This window comes from Scyliorhinus torazame, chromosome 19 (genome assembly GCF_047496885.1).
Source record: "Scyliorhinus torazame isolate Kashiwa2021f chromosome 19, sScyTor2.1, whole genome shotgun sequence".
NCBI classification, from domain to species: domain Eukaryota; kingdom Metazoa; phylum Chordata; class Chondrichthyes; order Carcharhiniformes; family Scyliorhinidae; genus Scyliorhinus; species Scyliorhinus torazame.
Genome location: NC_092725.1, coordinates 92,562,024 through 92,582,067, shown reverse-complemented (window position 1 = coordinate 92,582,067; position 20,044 = coordinate 92,562,024). Strand labels below are relative to the sequence as shown.

At 51.8% G+C, this 20,044-nt stretch overlaps 1 protein-coding gene across 5 annotated transcripts in view; it reads right to left on the bottom strand.

The window, feature by feature from the left end:
- Positions 1-20,044, bottom strand: part of LOC140396304 (uncharacterized) — a 286,423-nt gene that overhangs the window by 115,115 nt on the left and 151,264 nt on the right. For all 5 annotated transcript variants that reach the window (XM_072484765.1, XM_072484763.1, XM_072484767.1 and 2 more), the window contains one exon: positions 6,871-7,134. In XM_072484765.1, coding sequence (XP_072340866.1) covers positions 6,871-7,134 — 264 coding nt within the window. The remainder of the gene's footprint in view (positions 1-6,870; positions 7,135-20,044) is intronic.

The window sequence follows — 20,044 nt, the reverse complement described above, 5'->3', positions numbered from 1 at the left end:
TCAACTCCGGGAGCACGGAGAGCTTCATTCATCCAGACATGGTAAGACGCTGCTTGCTCCCAATCTTTCCCGACGCATCAAACCATCTCCCTCGCCTCCGGGTCACAATACAGGGCGCCGAGTATGCCAACTTTAAACTATATGTACTCCCCGACCTCTGCGCTCCTCTCCTATTGCGACTGGATTTCCAATGTAATCTTAAGAGCCTAACACTGAAGTTCGGCAGGCCCCTACCCCCACTCACCGTATGTAGCCTCGCGACCCTAAAGGTCGACCCTCCCCCGCACTTCGCAAATCTCACCGCCGGCTGCAAACCAGTCGCCACCAGAAGTAGGGGGTACAGCATCCAGGATAGGACTTTTATCAGGTCCGAGGTCCAGCGACTCTTGCGGGAGGGAATCATCGAGGCCAGCAATAGCCCCTGGAGAGCCCAGGTGGTGGTCGTCAGGACCGGGGAAAACAACCGGATGGTTGTGGATTACAGCCAAACCATAAACCGGTACACGCACCTCGATGCGTCCCCCCTTCCCCAGATCACAGACATGATTAATCAGATCGCGCACTACCGGGTGTTCTCCACAGTGGATCTGAAGTCTGTGTACCACCAGCTCCCAATCCACCCGGGGGACCGCCACTACACGGTTTTTGAGGCAGACGGCCGCCTCTTCCACTTCCTCCGGGTCTCCTTTGGCATCACGAATGGGGTCTCGGTCTTCCAGAGAACGATGGACCGAATGGTGGACCAGTACGGGCTGCGGGCCACATTTCCGTACTTGGGCAACATCACCATCTGCGGCCATGATCAGCAGGACCACAATGCCAATCTCCAGAGATGTCTCCAAACCGTCCGAACCCTTAACCTCACCTACAACAAGGAGAAATGCGTTTTCCACACAACCAGACTAGCCATCCTCGGCTATGTCATGGAAAACGGGGTTCTAGGACCCGACTCCGACCGTATGCGGCCCCTCCTGCATCTCCCCCTTCCCCACTGCCCCAAGAACCTGAAAAGGTGCCTCGGGTTCTTTTCATATTGTGCCCAGTGGGTCCCCAACTTTGCGGACAAAGCCCGCCCACTAATCAAGGCCATCATCTTCCCACTGGCGGCTGAGGCCTGCCAGGCCTTCAGCTGCATCAAGGCGGATATCACCAAAGCCACGATGCGCGCGGTGGATGAGTCCGTCCCCTTCCAGGTGGAGAGCGACGCATCAGAGGTCGCCCTCGCCGCGACCCTCAATCAGGCAGGCAGGCCAATAGCCTTTTTTTCACGAACCGTGACCACCTCCGAAAGTCGACACTCCTCAGTCGAAAAGGAAGCCCAAGTCATCGTGGAAGCCGTGCAGCACTGGAGGCACTACCTCGCTGGTAGGAGGTTTACCCTCGTCACCGACCAACGATCGGTAGCCTTCATGTTCGATAATAGGCTGCGGGGCAAGATCAAGAACGATAAGATCTTGAGGTGGAGGATCGAACTCTCCACCTATAATTACGATATAGTATATCGTCCTGGGAAGCTCAACGAACCCCCAGATGCCCTGTCGCGCGGCACATGTGCCAGCGTGCAAGATGACCAACTACGGGCTATCCACGATGACCTCTGCCACCCGGGGGTCACCCGGCTTCTCCACTACATCAAGGCCCGCAACCTGCCCTACTCCACCGAGTGTAAGCTGCACTTCTATCGACCGGATAAGGCCCACCTGGTAAAGGCATCTCGGCCCTTTGAGCGCCTCAGTATCGATTTCAAAGGGCCCCTCCACTACAACAACCGCAACTCATATTTCCTCAAGATCATCAACGAGTTCTCCCGCTTCCCCTTTGCAATCCCTTGCCCCGACATGACCATGGCCACCGTCATTAAAGCCCTACATAGTGTTTTCACCTTGTTTGGTTTCCCCACGTACGTTCACAGTGACCGGGGCTCGTCGTTCATGAGCGGCGAATTGCGTCAGTACCTGCCCAGCAAGGGCATCGCCTCCAGCAGGACTACCAGTTATAACCCCAGGGGAAATGGGCAGGTGGAGAGGGAGAACGCGACGGTCTGGAAGGCCATCCTCCTGGCCCTACGGTCTAGAAATCTCCCAGTTCCCCACTGGCAGGAGGTCCTCCCCTGTATTAGGTCCCTACTTTGCACAGCCACAAACGAGACCCCTCATGACCGCCTATTTGTTTTCCCCAGGAAATCCACCTCAGGGGCCTCGCTTCTGTCCTCGCTGAAGACACCGGGGCTCCGCAAACGCACCAGGAGCCATATGTCTGACCCCCTGGTCGAGAGGGTCCGGTTCCTACACTCCAACCCCCAATACGCATACACTGAATACCCCAACGGCCGACAGGATACGGTCTCCCTCCGGGACCTGGCACCTGCAGGTTTCACTACCACCGCCACCCGATTTTTCCCCGCCCCTACATGGCACCTGCACCACCTCCCGCCCGCCATTCCCCCTTCACCGACCCACAGGAATGAAGCCCGAGAGGACACGCTCCCGGAGTCTGTGCCCACATTGGCAACTTCACTACTGATGGCAGCACGGCAGAGTTCGACGCCTGGGCCAGCTGCGATACCAGAGTTTCGGCGATCACAGCGCACAGTCCGTGCGCCGGACAGGCTGAACTTATGAACTCTTCACCCCCGCTGGACTTCATTTTTTTAACAAGGGGTGAATGTGGTAAATGTATTGCTGTAACAATTCACCATGTACATATCTATATTACGCTGTTGCCCATGTGGGCTCCGCCTATGGACCATTGTAAGGTATTACCTATGATGTAACATGTTGGGGCCTGTGTGGGCTCCGCCCCTGGCTCCTCCTCTTGAGAGGAGGTATAAGAGCAATCACCCTGTAGGCGGCTCCCATTAACAGATCAGTCGCAGGCAGGCACTATTCTAGTTGATTAAAGCCACAGTTTACTTCTACTCCTGGTTTCGTGTGAATTGATGGTCACATCAGAAACAATAGCAAGGGCATTAGGCTGTGTGCAACAGGCCATATGTGGCGATTTGGAACATAAAGACATCGCAAGCAACCACGTTGGATGGTCCCTGAACAAAGGGAAACCCCGAAGTGCAGGGGCTCACCCACATGGCGTACACACAGTTGGCGTCCATGTTGGGTGGCCCCTGGACAAAGGGAAAGCTCGTAGCACAGGGGCCCGACCTCATGGTGAGAACAGTGACCACGGCTATCCTGGACGGCCCCCTAAAAAAGGGAAATCCTGGAGTGCAGGGGGCGCATCCACCAGGTAAGTATGGCTGATCCCGCAGGAGATGGGGGGGACAAAAAAAAAATCAGAATAGTCACCTGGAACTTCAGGACACTCAACAGCCCAGTGAAAAGATCCAGAGTCTTCGCCCACCTGAAAAGCCTGAACGCCGACATAGTCTTCCTCCAAGAGACGCACCTGAGGGAGAAGGACCGACTGCGAGTAAGGAAGGGCTGAGTGAGACAAACCTATCATTCCTGCTACGGGACGACAGTCGGGGGGGTAGCCATACTGCTAAAATAGAGGACGATGTTTACTGCGACGAGGACGGTTACAGACCCAGGGGGACAGTACATCATGGTCAGCGGTGTCCTGGTAAACGTGTACCCACCCAACAGGGACGACAGTGTTTATAAAGAAGACCATGGCGGGAATCCCTGACATCGACACACACCGATGTATCATGGGGGGGATCTTTAACTGTGTACAGGGCCCACGGACAGACAGATCGAATCCCAAAACAGGAAGACCTCCAACATGGCGAAAGAACTCAGTATATTCATGGAACAGATGGGGGCCGTGGACCAATGGCTGTTCACCCAGCCAGGGAAGGAGTTCTCCTTCTTCTCCCAAGTACACAATGTATATAGACAGATCAACTTTTTTTGCAGTGGGGAAATCGGTGCTTCCAGGGCTAGTAAGAGTGGAATACTCAGTGATCGTAATCTCCAACCACGCTCCACACTACATGGATGTGAGGTTGGAGACGGGCCGCGCCCAATGCCCCCCCCGTGGAAGTTGGACATGGCCCTGCTGGCCAATAAGGCTTTCTGCGAGAAAATATCATAGACGAGTATATTACTAACAACCAGAATGGGGAGGTCTCACCCTGCACCTCTGGGAAAAAGCTACAAATTGACTTTGACCTGATCTCCATGAGGAAAGCAGTGCGTCAACTGTGCAAGGCACGGGGGACCCTGATCGAGCACGGAGACAAAGCCAGCCGTCTTCTGACTCACCAGCTGAGAAAGCAGGCAACGACAAGGGAAATAGCTCAAATTAGAGATAGCAAAGGCAAACTAATAGCAGAACCAGAAAAGGTCAACGAGACCTCCTACCGGGAGCTGCACAACTCTGAGCTCCCAGCAGGGGATCTCTGAATGAAACAGTTCCTCGATGGGCTGGACATGCCAGTCGTGGAGGAAGAAAGGAAACGGGGGCTGGAAGCGCCACTAAAACTGGGAGGTCATGAAGAGTAGCAACTTCATGCAGGCGGGCAAGGCGCTGGGACCAGGCGGATTCCTGGCGGACTTCTGCAAAAAGTGACAGCACTGTTCCCGCACTTGCAGGAGATGTTCACAGACTCGCTGGTGAGGGGCACCCTGCCGCCTATGCTAAGCACAAGCCTCAATCTCGCTGATACCCAAGAAAGACAAAGACCCAACTGGATCCGTGATTGACACTTGGGAGGCTGACAAGCTGCAGTCACATATACACATTACACTCCCCACACACACTTATCCCAGCCAAAAAGATGGCACTGGTTGTGCTGGGATACGCCCATAAAGCTGATGGGTCAGTGCCCCTGGGGGCACACCACTAAGTTCAAAGTAGGCTGTTAGTGGTGTACGCAGTTGCATGTCTGCCTTTGTGGCTGCAGCAATGGTGTTCCGTGCCTGTTCACCCCGACCCTATAGCCCACTTCCTGGCCACCCTCCGCTACTCCCCCCACCCCTGGCAGAAGTCTGCAGACCGGCGGAAAAACTGTCAGCAAATTATGGCGATGTTAGACACTTTCTGTGCTCCCCTCTCTCTCTCTCAGCAGCCGCCACGGCAGTTTCACGATTTTTAAAAGCACAAGTGAACCGCGCCATAGGGAATTCAACCCATCGGAGGCAGAGAATCGCGGAGGGCCCGGAGAATACCGGGTCGGGCCAGCTAATGATATGCAAAGTGTCTACTGTACGTGCGTTCTGGAACGCATTGACGCCGCTGTCAAGGTGCGGGAGCATTGCGATTCGGCGTTAAATTGGCGCCTGCCCGATTTTGTCGTCGGAACCGATTCTCCACGCAATCGCCTTTCCCGATTTCGGTGTCGGCTAACGGAGAATCCCGCCCCAGAACTTTCAAATATTCTTCAGTTATTTTTCAAGTCGGTCTTTCAGACCTATCAGCTTTGGCGGAGGCAACAGGAAGCTCAATTTAGAGCAAGCAGCAACCGCCCCCGTGCCCCCTTCCCTAGCCTGCTCAAACGTTCCCTGCCTAAGATCCAGGGCTTACCTGCTCCCATGAATCTGTTGGGCCATCCTCTTCCTCCTCTTGCAGTCCCAGCAGCACTCCCCAAGACTCTTGGCAGTGCTGGGACTGACGAAGGGGCGGAAGTCGCACTCGACCCTTGTCAGCGCATAATGGCTGCAACGTGGGGTGGGTGGAGCAGGTCAGCTCCATGCCAACTTTTCTTCCATGCAGGGTGGGGTTAGGGCAAGCCATCTGGCCTCTGTAACATTCAGCCCTCGAGCACAAATGCTAGGTTCACGCTTGCTCTTCCAGTACTCGGAGGAGCATTGCACTGTTTGAGGTCCCATGTTTTGCATGAGACATTAAACTGAGGATCTCTGACGTCTATAAATGTTGCGTAATGTCCCAAGTCACAGAAGAAAAGCAGGGTCTTGGCCAATATTTGTCCCTCAACCAAGATCATTTTAAAAAACTATCTGTTCTTTATAACATTGCTGTTGGTGGGATCTTGCTATGTCTATAGTGGTTGCTGCATTTCAACATTATACATCTGCCAACTCTACCAACTAGAAGGGCAAAGTCACCTAATGTGTAGGAATACTATCATCTCCCTTCATCATCGATGAATCAAATTCCTAAAACTCTCTACCTAACAGCCTTGTGGAAATTCGTACTCCACACGGACTGCAGTAAGGAGTAAGATTAACATAGCTTTCTCAAGGGCAATTAACAGAGAGTAATGGTGAACAGTTGTTTTTCAGGAGGAAAGTGCTTAGTGGAGTGCTCAAGAGATGGGCATTGGGACCACTGGTCATTTTGGTATACATTAGTGACCTGTGCTTAGATATAGGGGTACAAATGTTTCCATATGAAACGTGAAAAAATAGTCAACAGTGAGGAGGATAGACACAGATTTCAGAAGGGCTAGCAAAACGAACAGACACATGGCAAATGCAATAGCTATCATTTGACTTTCAATTCCAGATTTTTATTGAAATCAGATTTCATTATCTGCCGAGGTTGGATCTGAACCATTGTCCCCAGAGAATTAGCCTGGGTCCCTAGATTACTAGTCCAGTGACAATACCACTGCAGCACGTTCTCCATCAATTGTGACCAGTATACTAAACTGAATGAAGCACAAGTAAATCATTGCTTCACCTGGAAGGAGTATATGGAGCTTTGGGCGGTGAGGGGAGAGAAGGCAAAAGGGCAGTTGTTCCATCTCCTGTGATTGCATAGTACGGTGCTTTAGGAAGGGGACTAGGTGTTTAGGGATGAGCAAGGAGGGTCTGCAAAGTCAGTATGAGGAGCTAGTAACTAAATTAAGAAGCAGAACCTCAAAGGTAATAATTTCTGGATAATTACCTGAGCCACATGCAAATTGACATAGCACAAATAAGATTAGAGAACTGATCCGTTACTCACAGTCTTCAAAGTTGGAGACATGTTTAACCTCCGAGCCTTGCACTCCAGAGGGTTTTGTTGCCCGAAGCTTAACAACTGTCCGCAAGGCTTTTGCTTTTCGTGCTTGAAATTGCCGCACTCTCTCAATCTCCACCACAACACCATGGCTCAACCCTGGTGGAGTCTGTCGACGAAGGTGATCTGTTTGTGAAGCTACAATTACCCTCTCACTCTCAACAAGACTTGAGATTGAATCCAACTCCTTATTTAGATAAGTGACACGATCTAGAAACAAGATCCAAAAAGCGGTGAAGGGAAAAAAGAACATTAATATAAATAGCACTTTTCACAGCATCAGAACATTCCAAAGCATGTCACTACAGTTGGAATGCAGGGAAACATGGCAGCCAGTTTGTGCACAGCAATCTCCCTGAGACAGCAACAAGATAAATGACCCGATAATCAGTTTTAGGTGGTGGTTGGGGAATAAGAACACAAGGAAATATGGGAAGGAGTAAACCATACGGCCCTCAAGCCTGCTCCACCATTCAATACCACCATGGCTCATCTAGAGTTTCAACTCCATTTTCCTACTCACTCCCAGATCCTTTAATTCCCTGAGATATCAAAAATCCGTCTATCCCAGCCTTAAATGTATTCAACAACAGATCATCCGCAACCCTCTGAAGCAGAGAATCCCAAAGATTCACAATCCTTTGAGTGAAGTAATTTCTCCTCATCTCAGTCCTCAATAATTGGCTCCTTATCCTAAAACTATGGTCGGGATTCTCTCGGCCCACGCCAGGTCGGAGAATCGTCGGACCGGGCGCAATTCGTGCGACACCGCCCTGAGGCCGGTCCGCCGATTCTCCAGTGACCAGAGAATCAGCGCCATTGGCGCTGGCGCCGTCAGCACAGCGCCAGTAAGGGGCCGCTCTAGATGCCCCCCCCCCCATGGCGATTATCCGCCCTGGATGGGCCGAGTGGCCGCCCAAAAAAGCCCAGTGTCTGGTCTTACCCGGCGGGACCTCAGCGTCCATCCTGTCGGGGGCGGCCTGGTGGTGGGGGGGCGGGGGGGGGGGGGGGTCCGACCCCGGGGGCTCTCCACCGTAGCCTGGCCCGCGATTGGGGCCTACTGATCGGTGGGCCGGCCTCTCGTGGTGGGGGCCTCTTTTGCTCCGTGCCGGACCCTGTAGCTCTATGCCATGTTGCGCCAGGGTCAGCGCGGAGAAGGGAACTACCGCGCATGCGCGCATGCGCGCCGGTCGCAGTGCGCATGCGTGCTGGTCGCAGTGCGCCTGCGCAGACACGCAGTGCCCATTTGACGCAGGCATCGGCAGCTGGAGCGCCGTAGGTCACTCCAGTGCCGTGCTGGCCTCCTGTAGGGCAGAGGATCGCTACACATAGTGGTCTGATGATGCCGTCGTTAAACTCTCCAGTTTCTACGACGGCATCAACACTCTGCCTTCAGATGGGAGAATCCCACCCTGCATTTTAGGTTCCCTGACCAGCAGAAACAATCTTTCAGTGCCTACCCTGTCAAGCCTCCTCAGAATATTGTAGGTTTAAATGAGATTGCCTTTCATTCTTCTAAACCCCAGAGAATATGAGCCCAATTTACTCAATCTCTCATCATAGGACAACCCCCTCATCCCAGGAACTAATTTAGTGAACCTTTCCTGTACCATCTCTAATGTAGTATATTCTTCCTTAAATGCAGAGACCAAAACTGCGCACTTTATTCCAGAAATAGTCTCACCAAAATCCTGAACAATTGTAGCAGCATTTCTTTCTTCCTTTACTTCAATATGTTCGAACGTATACTCCATCTTGTTGCCCACTCGCTTAATCTGTCCATATTTCTTTGGAGCCCCTTTCCACCTAGCTTGGTATCATCAGCAAACTATTGGCCAGGACACAAGGGGAGAATTTCCCCACACTTCACATAGTTATTGGGCGGCACAGTGGTTAGCACTGTTGCTTCACAGTGCCAGGGTCCCAGGTTCGATTCCCGGCATGGATCACTGTCTGTGCAGGGTCTGCACGTTCTCCCCGTGACTCTGTGGGTTTCCCCCGGGTGCTCCGCTTTCCTCTCACAAGTCCTGAAAGACGTGATGTTAGGTGAATTGGACATTCTGAATTCTCCCTCTGAGTACCCGAACAGGCGCCGGAGTGTGACGACTGGGGGATTTTCACTGTAACTTCATTGCAGTCTTAATGTAAGCCTATTTGTGACAATAATAAAGATTTAAAAAAATGTTTTTTGAGAACAGATGGGGTTCTCATTCTAAATTCTCACCTGAATGATATTGCAAGGTCAGGTCTCTGGAGTGGGGGCTTGAACCTTCAAACCATTAAACTCAGTAGGCAAGAGTGCTACCCACTGAGCTGACATATTACTCTGAGTGAGGAAAAGGGAACGGCAGTGACTGTAGAAAGATCTCACTGCTCCTGGCTTTGTTTATTGCAACTTGTTTACAAAATTCTCCCAAGAACTGGAACATTTACCGTGTTGTAGACCCACAGGCCGGAATTCCGAAGATGTTGACGGCTCCCCCCATTTGAATTGCTGGTAAAAGGATTTTCCTGTGTATTGACATTTGGCTCACTGGGCCAGCCCTCTCTTTATTTACCAATCACGGCTCTCTTCATCAATTCTGACAAAATGACAGTCAAACTAACCTGGATTAGGAATGGGGGAGTGGGCAGTGCTGGGGTGAGAACACAGAGAATCGAATGCTTCTGAAGGATTTTCTAACAATCAGCGAAGACCTGGCATGTCCAGTGTGTGGCCCAAGAACGATCACTCCACTGGCATCCTCCAGTCCCGCACACGACTTACTGCTTTTACATCATCACTCTTTAAATAAATTTTAGACTATCCTATAAACAGATTCATGTCTGCAGTGATATTCTGCAGTTAACCTGCTCCCTCCAAATGCTGCAGTCTTTAGGGTACATCACGCAGCTGAATGCTAAGTACCATCCAGCGGGTCATCACTTCACAATCAACATTGTTGGGATCAGTGAACAAGCAGGCACCTTGTTAACTTTCAGTTACAGCTAATTTGTCACCATCAGCAAAAGAAACTGAATTTACAACATCTGCTTAAACTGCACAGTGACTGAACTTAACAGTATACTCCTCATCAAGAGTTCATTAACACAGTTTATTGGATAGTTCACTTTTTAACCAAAGAAAATGCAATTAATTATGTCACTAAATTATTAAAAGAACAGGGGCCGGGATTCTCTCAGCCTGGGGCCGGGCCGGAAAATCCCGGCGACTGGCGTGAATCGCGCCACGCCACCCCAACGCCGGCACGCGATTCTCCGCAGATTGGCGCCATTGGCTCTGGCATGGTTGGCGCGGCGTCGGTCGTGGGCTGCTCTGCGCGGCCGGCCCACCGATGCTTGGGCCGGGATGGCCGAGCGGCCGCCGTGGAACCGCCGAGTCCCGCTGGCGCCGTCCACACCTGATCTCAGCCGGCAGGCACTCAGCGTTGAAGGATCGGGTGGCGGCCTGTGCGGGGGAAGGGGTGGTCCAGGAGGTCCAACCCTGGGGTGGGCCTACGATGCAGCCTGGGCCCATGATCGGGACCCACCGATTGGCGGGCCAGCCTCTCTGTCTCCCGACCTCCTTTTTTCCGCGCCGGCGCCTGTACTCCTGCGCCATGTTGGGTCTGGGCAGGCGCAGACAAGGGAGACACCGCGCATGCACAGAAATCGCGGCGGTGAGACTGCACATGCGTGAGTTTGCGACGGACCCACTGTGCATGCGCACATCCCCCAGCGCCCATTCCACGCCTGGATCAGCAGCTGGAGTGGCGTGAACCGCACCAGCACCATGCTGGCCCCTATTGCTGTTCCTGGGGCCGTGTTGATGCCGTCAGGAAACGTGACGGCGTTTCCGACGGCGTCAACACTTAGCCTCAGGATCAGTGAATCCCGCCAAGGGTGTCCGGGAACATTTATCCATCAACCGAGGCAGAAGAACAAAAAGATCTAGGGGTACATGCTGTGGAGCGCGGCGTACATACTGTGGAGCGCAGGGTACATGTGGTTGAGCGCAGGGTACATCTGGTTGAGCGCGGCGTACATGATGTGGAGCTCAAGGTATGTACTGGGGATTTAGGGATACATGCTGTGGAGCTCGGAGTACACAGGGAGAATCTATGGATACACACCAAGGATCTAGGGATGGCTACTGAGGTCAAGCAGTACACATTGAGGTTCTAGGGGTACACACCAAGGATCTAGAGGAGGGTTTTTCAAACTACGGGTCGTGGGTGTCGGGAGGATCACAGAAGGCGAGCAGTCACACCGCTCCTGATCGCGGGAGAAATGCTCAGCGGATATGACCGGCTTTGAAGAATCCCAGCCAAGACCAGCTTTTAAGTTGGGAAGGCAGCCGCAACTGGCCTTTAAATGCGTACGATGCAATCTTCACACCAGAAGTGGTGACAGAGAGCAGGTCACGTGCCCGGCACATACATTGACATCATACGCCCTGTACGTCCGTACTTTTGGCGCAAAATCAAGTAGGAGAGGTTCCTCCATTTTCTAGCTGCCAGCAAGCAACGCTACAAGACTGTGAAGACCTGAAGATGGATTGTTTTATTCTAAAGAAGAGAGGGCCAGTGACACAAACAGTCCAGGATCTCTTTGCTGAATTTGCTGGAGAGCGGCACAGTGATTAGCACTGCTGGGTCACAACGTCAGGTGGGGCAGTGGGCCTAGGTAGGGTGCTCTTTCAGAAGGTTGGTGAATACTCAATGGGGCGAATGGCCTCCTTCTGTACTGTAGGGATTCTATCATTCTATGAGAGAGCTGCTCAGGAGAATCCACAGCAGGACAAAACAGTGTTGGTGTGAGCTGTCAGGAGAGTCCACAGCAAGACAAAACAGTGCTATTGTGAGCTGCATACAGAGCTTCAGGACCTCTGCTGAACAGCCTATTAAGAAGAAACTGAAATCGGGAACAAAGCAGTATAAAATTGATTTCTTGATGTATGGCTTTGTTAATTGTGCCAATGCAAAACAGGATGCAAAGCCTGTGTGTCATATGCAAGGAAGTACTGGCAAATGAAAGCTGGATCCTAACTATGTCTTACTTTATGTACAACTTTTCAATTCTAAATGTACTGAACCTCAAACTGCAAGGAAAGGATGATGATTACTTTCGGCACAGTGAAGAAATAGATGCTTTCCAAAGGTCATTGAAAATTTGGGAAGTGCAAGTTCGAAGCCGAACCAAACACATGTTCCCCACACTGCTACGACACATTGAAGAAAACAATGTTAATAGACTGCCAAGTCACACCAGGCTGTGCTGATCAACAGCTTTTGTCACTACTTTCCAGAGAAATTTCAGATTTTGAAAGAGAAGAGGTGGGCGACAAATCCTTTAGAATTTGAGACCCTAGAGTCAATTATTAACTTACAGCTGACTCCAACTGAAGAGACTGAACTTCTGCACCTCACCTGTCACAGCACCTTGAAGGCACACCACAAGTCCATTAGACAGTCAGCATTCTGGAGTAGAGTCTTCGAGGAGTATCCAGTGCTGAGTAAAACAAGTATTTTGTTGCTAGTGCCCTTCACAACAACCTGCATATGCGAGGTTGGATTTCCCATCCTCACAAAGTTGAAGAGAGCACAAAGGGACTGGCTGAACTCTGCACCTGGTATGTACATTTTCCTCTTCTCCTGTGAACCTCATCGGAGTGAGATTGTGAGGTTCAAGCAGGCTTACCTATTGCAATAAAGATAAGCGAAAATGGTGTGTTAAAAAGCTCGGCCTGCATGGGTGCCAGAGGTCAGCCGGTGTGAGTCACCAAGGTCAGCTGTCGTGGGTCCCGAAGGTCGGCTGGTTAGTAAAAGTAGGTCCTAGAAAAAACAGTTTGAAAAACACTGATCTAGAGGTACACACTAAGGGTCTAGGAGTACACACTGAGGTTCCAGTGGTACTCACTGAATATATATATATATAGGAGCTTACACTGAGGATCTTGGGATACACACTGAGGATCTAGAGGTATCCACTGCAGATCTGTGTATCTAGGGATACATGTTGAAAATCTAGGCGTACACTCCGAGGATCTAGAGGTACTCTCTGAGGGTCAAGGAGTAAACACGAAGGATCTAGGAGTATACACTGAGTATCTAGAGGTACACACTAATGACCTAGGAGAGTACACTGAGGATATGTGAATATGCACTAAGGTTTTAAGGGTACCCACTGAGGATCTAGGAATAAGTACTGAGGGTCTATGGGTACACACTGAGGTTCTAGGGATACTCATTGAGGATCTTGGGGTATACACTGAGGATCTATGAGTACACACTGAGGATCTATGGTCATACAGTCGGGATCTAGAAGTACACACTGAGGATCTGGGGTAAACACTGATAATCTAAGTGTACACACTGAGGGTCTCAGGGTACACATTATATTCTAGAGATAACCACTGAGGATTTAGGTGTGCACGTTGAGGATCTAGGCATACACACTGAGGATCTAGGCGTACACAATGAGGATCTAGGTGTACACACTCAGGATCTAGGCGTACACACTCAGGAACTAGGTGTACACACTCAGGAACTAGGCGTACACACTCAGGAACCAGGGGCGAAATTTTCCGTAATCGGCACGATGTCCGCCGACCGGCGCCAAAAATGGCGCAAATCAGTCCGGCATCGCGCCAACCAAAGGTGCGGAATCCTCCGCATCTTGAGGGGCTGAGCCATAACCTTGAGGGGCTAGGCCCGCGCCGGACTAATTTCCGCCCCGCCAGTTGGCGGGAAAGGCCTTTGGTGCCCCGCCAGCTGCCGCGGAAATTACATTGCCGGGCGGCGCATGCTCGGGAGCATCAGCAGCCGCTCACGGCATCCCCGCGCATGCGCAGTGGATGGGGTCTCTTCCGCCTCCGCCATGGTGGAGACCATGGCGAAGGCGGAAGGAAAAGAGTGCCCCCACGGCACAGGCCCGCCCGCGGATCGGTGGGCCCCGATCGCTGGCCAGGCCACCGTGGGGGCACCCCCTGGGGCCAGATCGCCCCGCGCCTCCCCTGGACCCCGGAGCCCGCCTGCGCCGCCTTGTCCCACCGGTAAGAGAGGTGGTTTAATCCACGCCGGCGTGACAGGCATTCTAGCAGCGGGACTTCGGCCCATCCGGGCCGGAGAATCGCCGGGGGGGGGGGGGGGGGGGGGAGAGGGGGGGGGGGCGCCAACCGGCGCGGCGCGATTCCCGCCCCCGCCAAATCTCCGGTGCCGGAGAATTCGGCAACCGGCGGGGGCGGGATTCATGCCAGCCCCCGGCGATTCTCCGACCCGGCGGGGGTCGGAGAATCCCGCCCCAGGTGTGCACACTCAGGATCTAGGTGTGCACACTCAGGATCTAGGCATACACACTGAGGATCCATGGGTATACAATGAGCATCTAGGGTACACAATGATGATCCAGGATTACATAGGAACATAAGAAATAGGAGCAGATGGAGGCCCTTCAGTCCTTCCAGCCTGCTCCGTCATTTAATGTGATCATGGCTGATTTCTGTGATTTTGTTCGAGGCTATGGACCAAGAGCTGACGAATGGGATTAGGATTGGCAGATCAGGTGCCTTTCATGTGACGGTGCAGACTCAATGGACTCAACGGCCTTTTCTGCACTGTATTTTTGTGTGATTCTATGATCTTCTACTTGAATATCGTTTTTCCTGCACTATCCCCATATCTCGTGCTGTTTTTAATGTGTACATAGAACATAGAAAATACAGCACAGAACAGGCCCTTCGGCCCACGATGTTGTGCCGAACCTTTGTCCTAGATTAATCATAGATTATCATTGAATTTACAGTGCAGAAGGAGGCCATTCGGCCCTTTGAGTCTGCACCGGCTCTTGGAAAGAGCACCCGACCCAAACTCAACACCTCCACCCAACACCAAGGGCAATTTGGACATTAAGGGCAATTTATCATTGGCCAATTCACCTAACCCGCACATCTTTGGACTGTGGGAGGAATCCGGAGCACCCGGAGGAAACCCACGCAGACACGGGGAGGACGTGCAGACTCCGCACAGACAGTGACCCAAGCCGGAATCGAACCTGGGACCCTGGAGCTGTGAAGCAATTGTGCTATCCACAATGCTACCGTGCTGCCCTTGAGAACAAATAAATCTACACTATATCATTTTACCGTAATCCATGTACCTATCCAATAGCTGCTTGAAGGTCCCTAATGTTTCCGACTCAACTACTTCCACAGTCAGTGCATTCCATGCCCCCACTACTCTCTGGGTAAAGAACCTACCTCTGATATCCCTCCTATATCTTCCACCTTTCACCTTAAATTTATGTCCCCTTGTAATGGTTTGTTCCACCCGGGGAAAAAGTCTCTGACTGTCTACTCTATCTATTCCCCTGATCATCTTATAAACCTCTCTCAAGTCAACCCTCATCCTTCTCCGTTCTAATGAGAAAAGGCCTAGCACCCTCAACCTTTCCTCGTAAGACCTACTCTCCATTCCAGGCAACATCCTGGTAAATCTTCTTTGCACCTTTTCCAAAGCTTCCACATCCTTCCTAAAATGAGGCGACCAAAACTGTACACAATACTCCAAATGTGGCCGTACCAAAGTTTTGTACAGCTGCATCATCACCTCACGGCTCTTAAATTCAATCCCTCTGTTAATGAACGCGAGCACACCATAGGCCTTCTTCACAGCACTATCCACTTGAGTGGCAACTTTCAAAGATGTATGAACATAGACCCCAAGATCTCTCTGCTCCTCCACATTGCCAAGAACTCTACCGTTAACCCTATATTCCGCATTCATATTTGTCCTTCCAAAATGGACAACCTCACACTTTTCAGGGTTAAACTCCATCTGCCACTTCTCAGCCCAGCTCTGCATCCTATCTATGTCTCTTTGCAGCCGACAACAGCCCTCCTTACTATCCACAACTCCACCAATCTTCGTATCGTCTGCAAATTTACTGACCCACCCTTCAACTCCCTCATCCAAGTCATTAATGAAAATCACAAACAGCAGAGGACCCAGAACTGATCCCTGCAGTACGCCACTGGTAACTGGGATCCAGGCTGAATATTTGCCATCCACCACCACTCTCTGACTTCTATCGGTTAGCCAGTTCGTTATCCAACTGGCCAAATTTCCCACTATCCCATGCCTCCTTACTTTCTGCATAAGCCTACCATGGGGAACTTTATCAAATGCCTTACTAAAATCCATGTACACTACATCCACTGCTTTACCTTCATCCACATGCTTGGTCACCTCCTCAAAGAATTCAATAAGATTTGTAAGGCAAGACCTACCCCTCACAAATCCGTGCTGACTATCCCTAATCAAGCAGTGGCTTTCCAGATGCTCAGAAATCCTATCCTTCAGTACCCTTTCCATTACTTTGCCTACCACCGAAGTAAGACTAACTGGCCTGTAATTCCCAGGGTTATCCCTAGTCCCTTTTTTGAACAGGGGCACGACATTCGCCACTCTCCAATCCCCTGATACCATCCCTGTTGACAGTGAGGACAAAAAGATCATTGCCAACGGCTCTGCAATTTCATCTCTTGCTTCCCATAGAATCCTTGGATATATCCCGTCAGGCCCGGGGGACTTGTCTATCCTCAAGTTTTTCAAAATGCCCAACACATCTTCCTTCCTAACAAATATTTCCTCGAGCTTACCAATCTGTTTCACACTGTCCTCTCCAACAATATCGCCCCTCTCATTTGTAAATACAGAAGAAAAGTACTCGTTCAAGACCTCTCCTATCTCTTCAGACTCAATACACAATCTCCCGCTACTGTCCTTGATCGGACCTACCCTCGCTCTAGTCATTCTCATATTCCTCACATATGTGTAAAAGGCCTTGGGGTTTTCCTTGATCCTACCCGCCAAAGATTGTTCATGCCCTCTCTTAGCTCTCCTAATCCCTTTCTTCAGTTCCCTCCTGGCTATCTTGTATCCCTCCAATGCCCTGTCTGAACCTTGTTTCCTCAGCCTTACATAAGTCACCTTTTTCCTCTTAACAAGACATTCAACCTCTCTTGTCAACCATGGTTCCCTCACTCGACCATCTCTTCCCTGCCTGACAGGGACATACATATCAAGGACACGTAGCAGCTGTTCCTTGAACAAGTTCCACATTTCACTTGTGTCCTTCCCTGCCAGCCTATGTTCCCAACTTATGCACTTCAATTCTTGTCTGACAACATCGTATTTACCCTTCCCCCAATTGTAAACCTTGCCCTGTTGCACGTACCTATCCCTCGCCATTACTAAAGTGAAAGTCACAGAATTGTGGTCACTATCTCCAAAATGCTCCCCCACTAACAAATCTATCACTTGTCCTGGTTCATTACCCAGTACTAAATCCAATATTGCCCCTCCTCTGGTCGGACAATCTACATACTGTGTTAGAAAAGCTTCCTGGACACACTGCACAAACACCACCCCATCCAAACTATTTGATCTAAAAAGTTTCCACTCAATATTTGGGAAGTTAAAGTCGCCCATGACTACTACCCTATGACTTCTGCACCTTTCCAAAATCTGTTTCCCAATCTGTTCCTCCACATCTCTGCTACTATTGGGGGGCCTATAGAAAACTCCTAACAAGGTGACTGCTCCTTTCCTATTTCTGACTTCAACCCATACTACCTCAATAGGGTGATACTCCTCGAACTGCCTTTCTGCAGCTGCTATACTATCTCTAATTAATAATGCCACCCCCCCCCCACCTCTTTTACCACCCTCCCTAATCTTATTGAAACATCTATAACCAGGGACCTCCAACAACCATTTCTGCCCCTCTTCTATCCAAGTTTCCGTGATGGCCACCACATCGTAGTCCCAAGTACCGATCCATGCCTTAAGTTCACCCACCTTGGGCGAAATTCTCCCCCAACGGCGGGATGCCCGCCGACTGGCGCCAAAGCTGGCGCAAATCAGACGGGCATCGCGCCGGCAAAAAGGTGCGGAAGTCTCCGCATCTTTGGCGGCCTAGCCCCAACATTGAGGGGCTAGGCCGACGCCGGAGGGATTTCCGCCCCGCCAGCTGGCGGAAATGGCGTTTGTTGCCCCGCCAGCTGGCGCGGAAATGCGGCGCATGCGCGGGAGCGTCAGCGGCCGCTGTCAGTTTCTCCGCGCATGCGCGGGAGCGTCAGCGGCCGCCGAAAGTTTCCCGCGCATGCGCAGTGGGGAGAGTCTCTTCCGCCTCCGCCATGGTGGAGGCCGTAGCGGAGGCGGAAGGGAAAGAGTGCCCCCACGGCACAGGCCCGCCCGCGGATCGGTGGGCCCCGATCGCGGGCCAGGCCACCGTGGGGGCACCCCCCGGGGTCAGATCGCCCCGCGCCCCCCCCCAGGACCCCGGAGCCCGCCCACGCCGCCTGGTCCCGCCGGTAAATACCAGGTTTGATTTACGCCGGCGGGACAGGCAGTTTCTGGGCGGGACTTCGGCCCATCCGGGCCGGAGAATCCAGCGGGGGGTCCCGCCAACCGGCGCGGCTGGATTCCCGCCCCCGCCCAATCTCCGGGAGCGGAGACTTCGGCGGGGGCGGGGGCGGGATTCACGGCGGCCAACGGCCATTCTCCGACCCGGCGGGGGGTCGGAGAATGACGCCCCTTATTCCTGATGCTTCTTGTGTTGAAGTATACACACTTCAACCCATCTCCGTGCCTGCAAGTACTCTCCTTTGTCAGTGTTCCCTTCCCCACTGCCTCATTACACGCTTTGGCGTCCTGAATATCGGCTACCTTAGTTGCTGGACTACAAATCCGGTTCCCATTCCCCTGCCAAATTAGTTTAAACCCTCCCGAAGAGTACTAGAAAACCTCCCTCCCAGGATATTGGTGCCCCTCTGGTTCAGATGCAACCCGTCCTGCTTGTACAGGTCCCACCTTCCCCAGAATGCGCTCCAATTATCCAAATACCTGAAGCCCTCCCTCCTACACCATTCCTGCAGCCACGTGTTCAACTGCACTCTCTCCCTATTCCTAGCCTCGCTATCACGTGGCACCGGCAACAAACCAGAGATGACAACTCTGTCTGTCCTGGCCTTTTAACTTCCAGCCTAACTCCCTAAACTTGTTTATTACCTCCACACCCCTTTTCCTACCTATGTCGTTGGTACCAATGTGCACCACGACTTCTGGCTGCTCACCCTCCCCCTTAAGGATCCTGAAGACACGATCCGAGACATCCCTGGCCCTGGCACCCGGGAGGCAACATACCTTCCGGGAGTCTCGCTCGCGACCACAGAATCTCCTATCTATTCCCCTAACCATTGAATCTCCTACAACTATTGCTTTTCTATTCTCCCCCCTTCCCTTCTGAGCCCCAGAGCCAGACTCAGTGCCAGAGACCTGGCCGCTAGGGCCTTCCCCCGGTAGGTCATCCCCCCCAACAGCATCCAAAATGGTATACTTGTTTTGAAGGGGAACGGCCACGAGGGATCCCTGCACTTTCTGCCTGTTTGTTTTTTTCCCCCTGACTGTAACCCAGCTATTCTTGTCCTGTACCTTGGGTGTGGTTACCTCCTTGTAACTCTTCTCAATCACCCCCTCTGCCTCCCGGATGATCCGAAGTTCATCCAGCTTCAGCTCCAGTTCCCTAACACGGTCTTTGAGGAGCTGAAGTTGGGTGCACTTCCCGCAGGTATAGTCAGTGGGGACACTGGTGGTATCCCTCACCACCCACATCCTACAGGAGGAGCATGTAACTGGCCTAGCCTCCATCCCCTCTTACCTGACAGAGTATAGCTGCCCTGTGGACTAACTAGATCTCCGCCCTCCGACCCTGCTCCCAGTCAGCTACACTTTCTGTAAACTCCTGGCTCTCTTTGCACTCTTTGCGGAAATGTCGGAAACAAAATGAAAGGAGCACCTTACTCCCTCCTCACCTAACTCCCTCGGTCACCAAACTCTTACTATAGCACTCAAAAAGCACCAAATTCAGCACTCCCTCGGTCACCAAACTCTTACTATAGCACTCAAAAAGCACCAAATTCAGCACTCAGTGTAGAAATCTATCAACCTCTGTCTTGAACATACTGAAACACTGAACTTCCACTTCCCTCTGGGTGAGATCAGTGATCCTGGCACCAGGTAAATTGGGTAAGCGCATATTTAAATGAGCCTAATGGATCCTTTAAATATGTGTGCCTGGA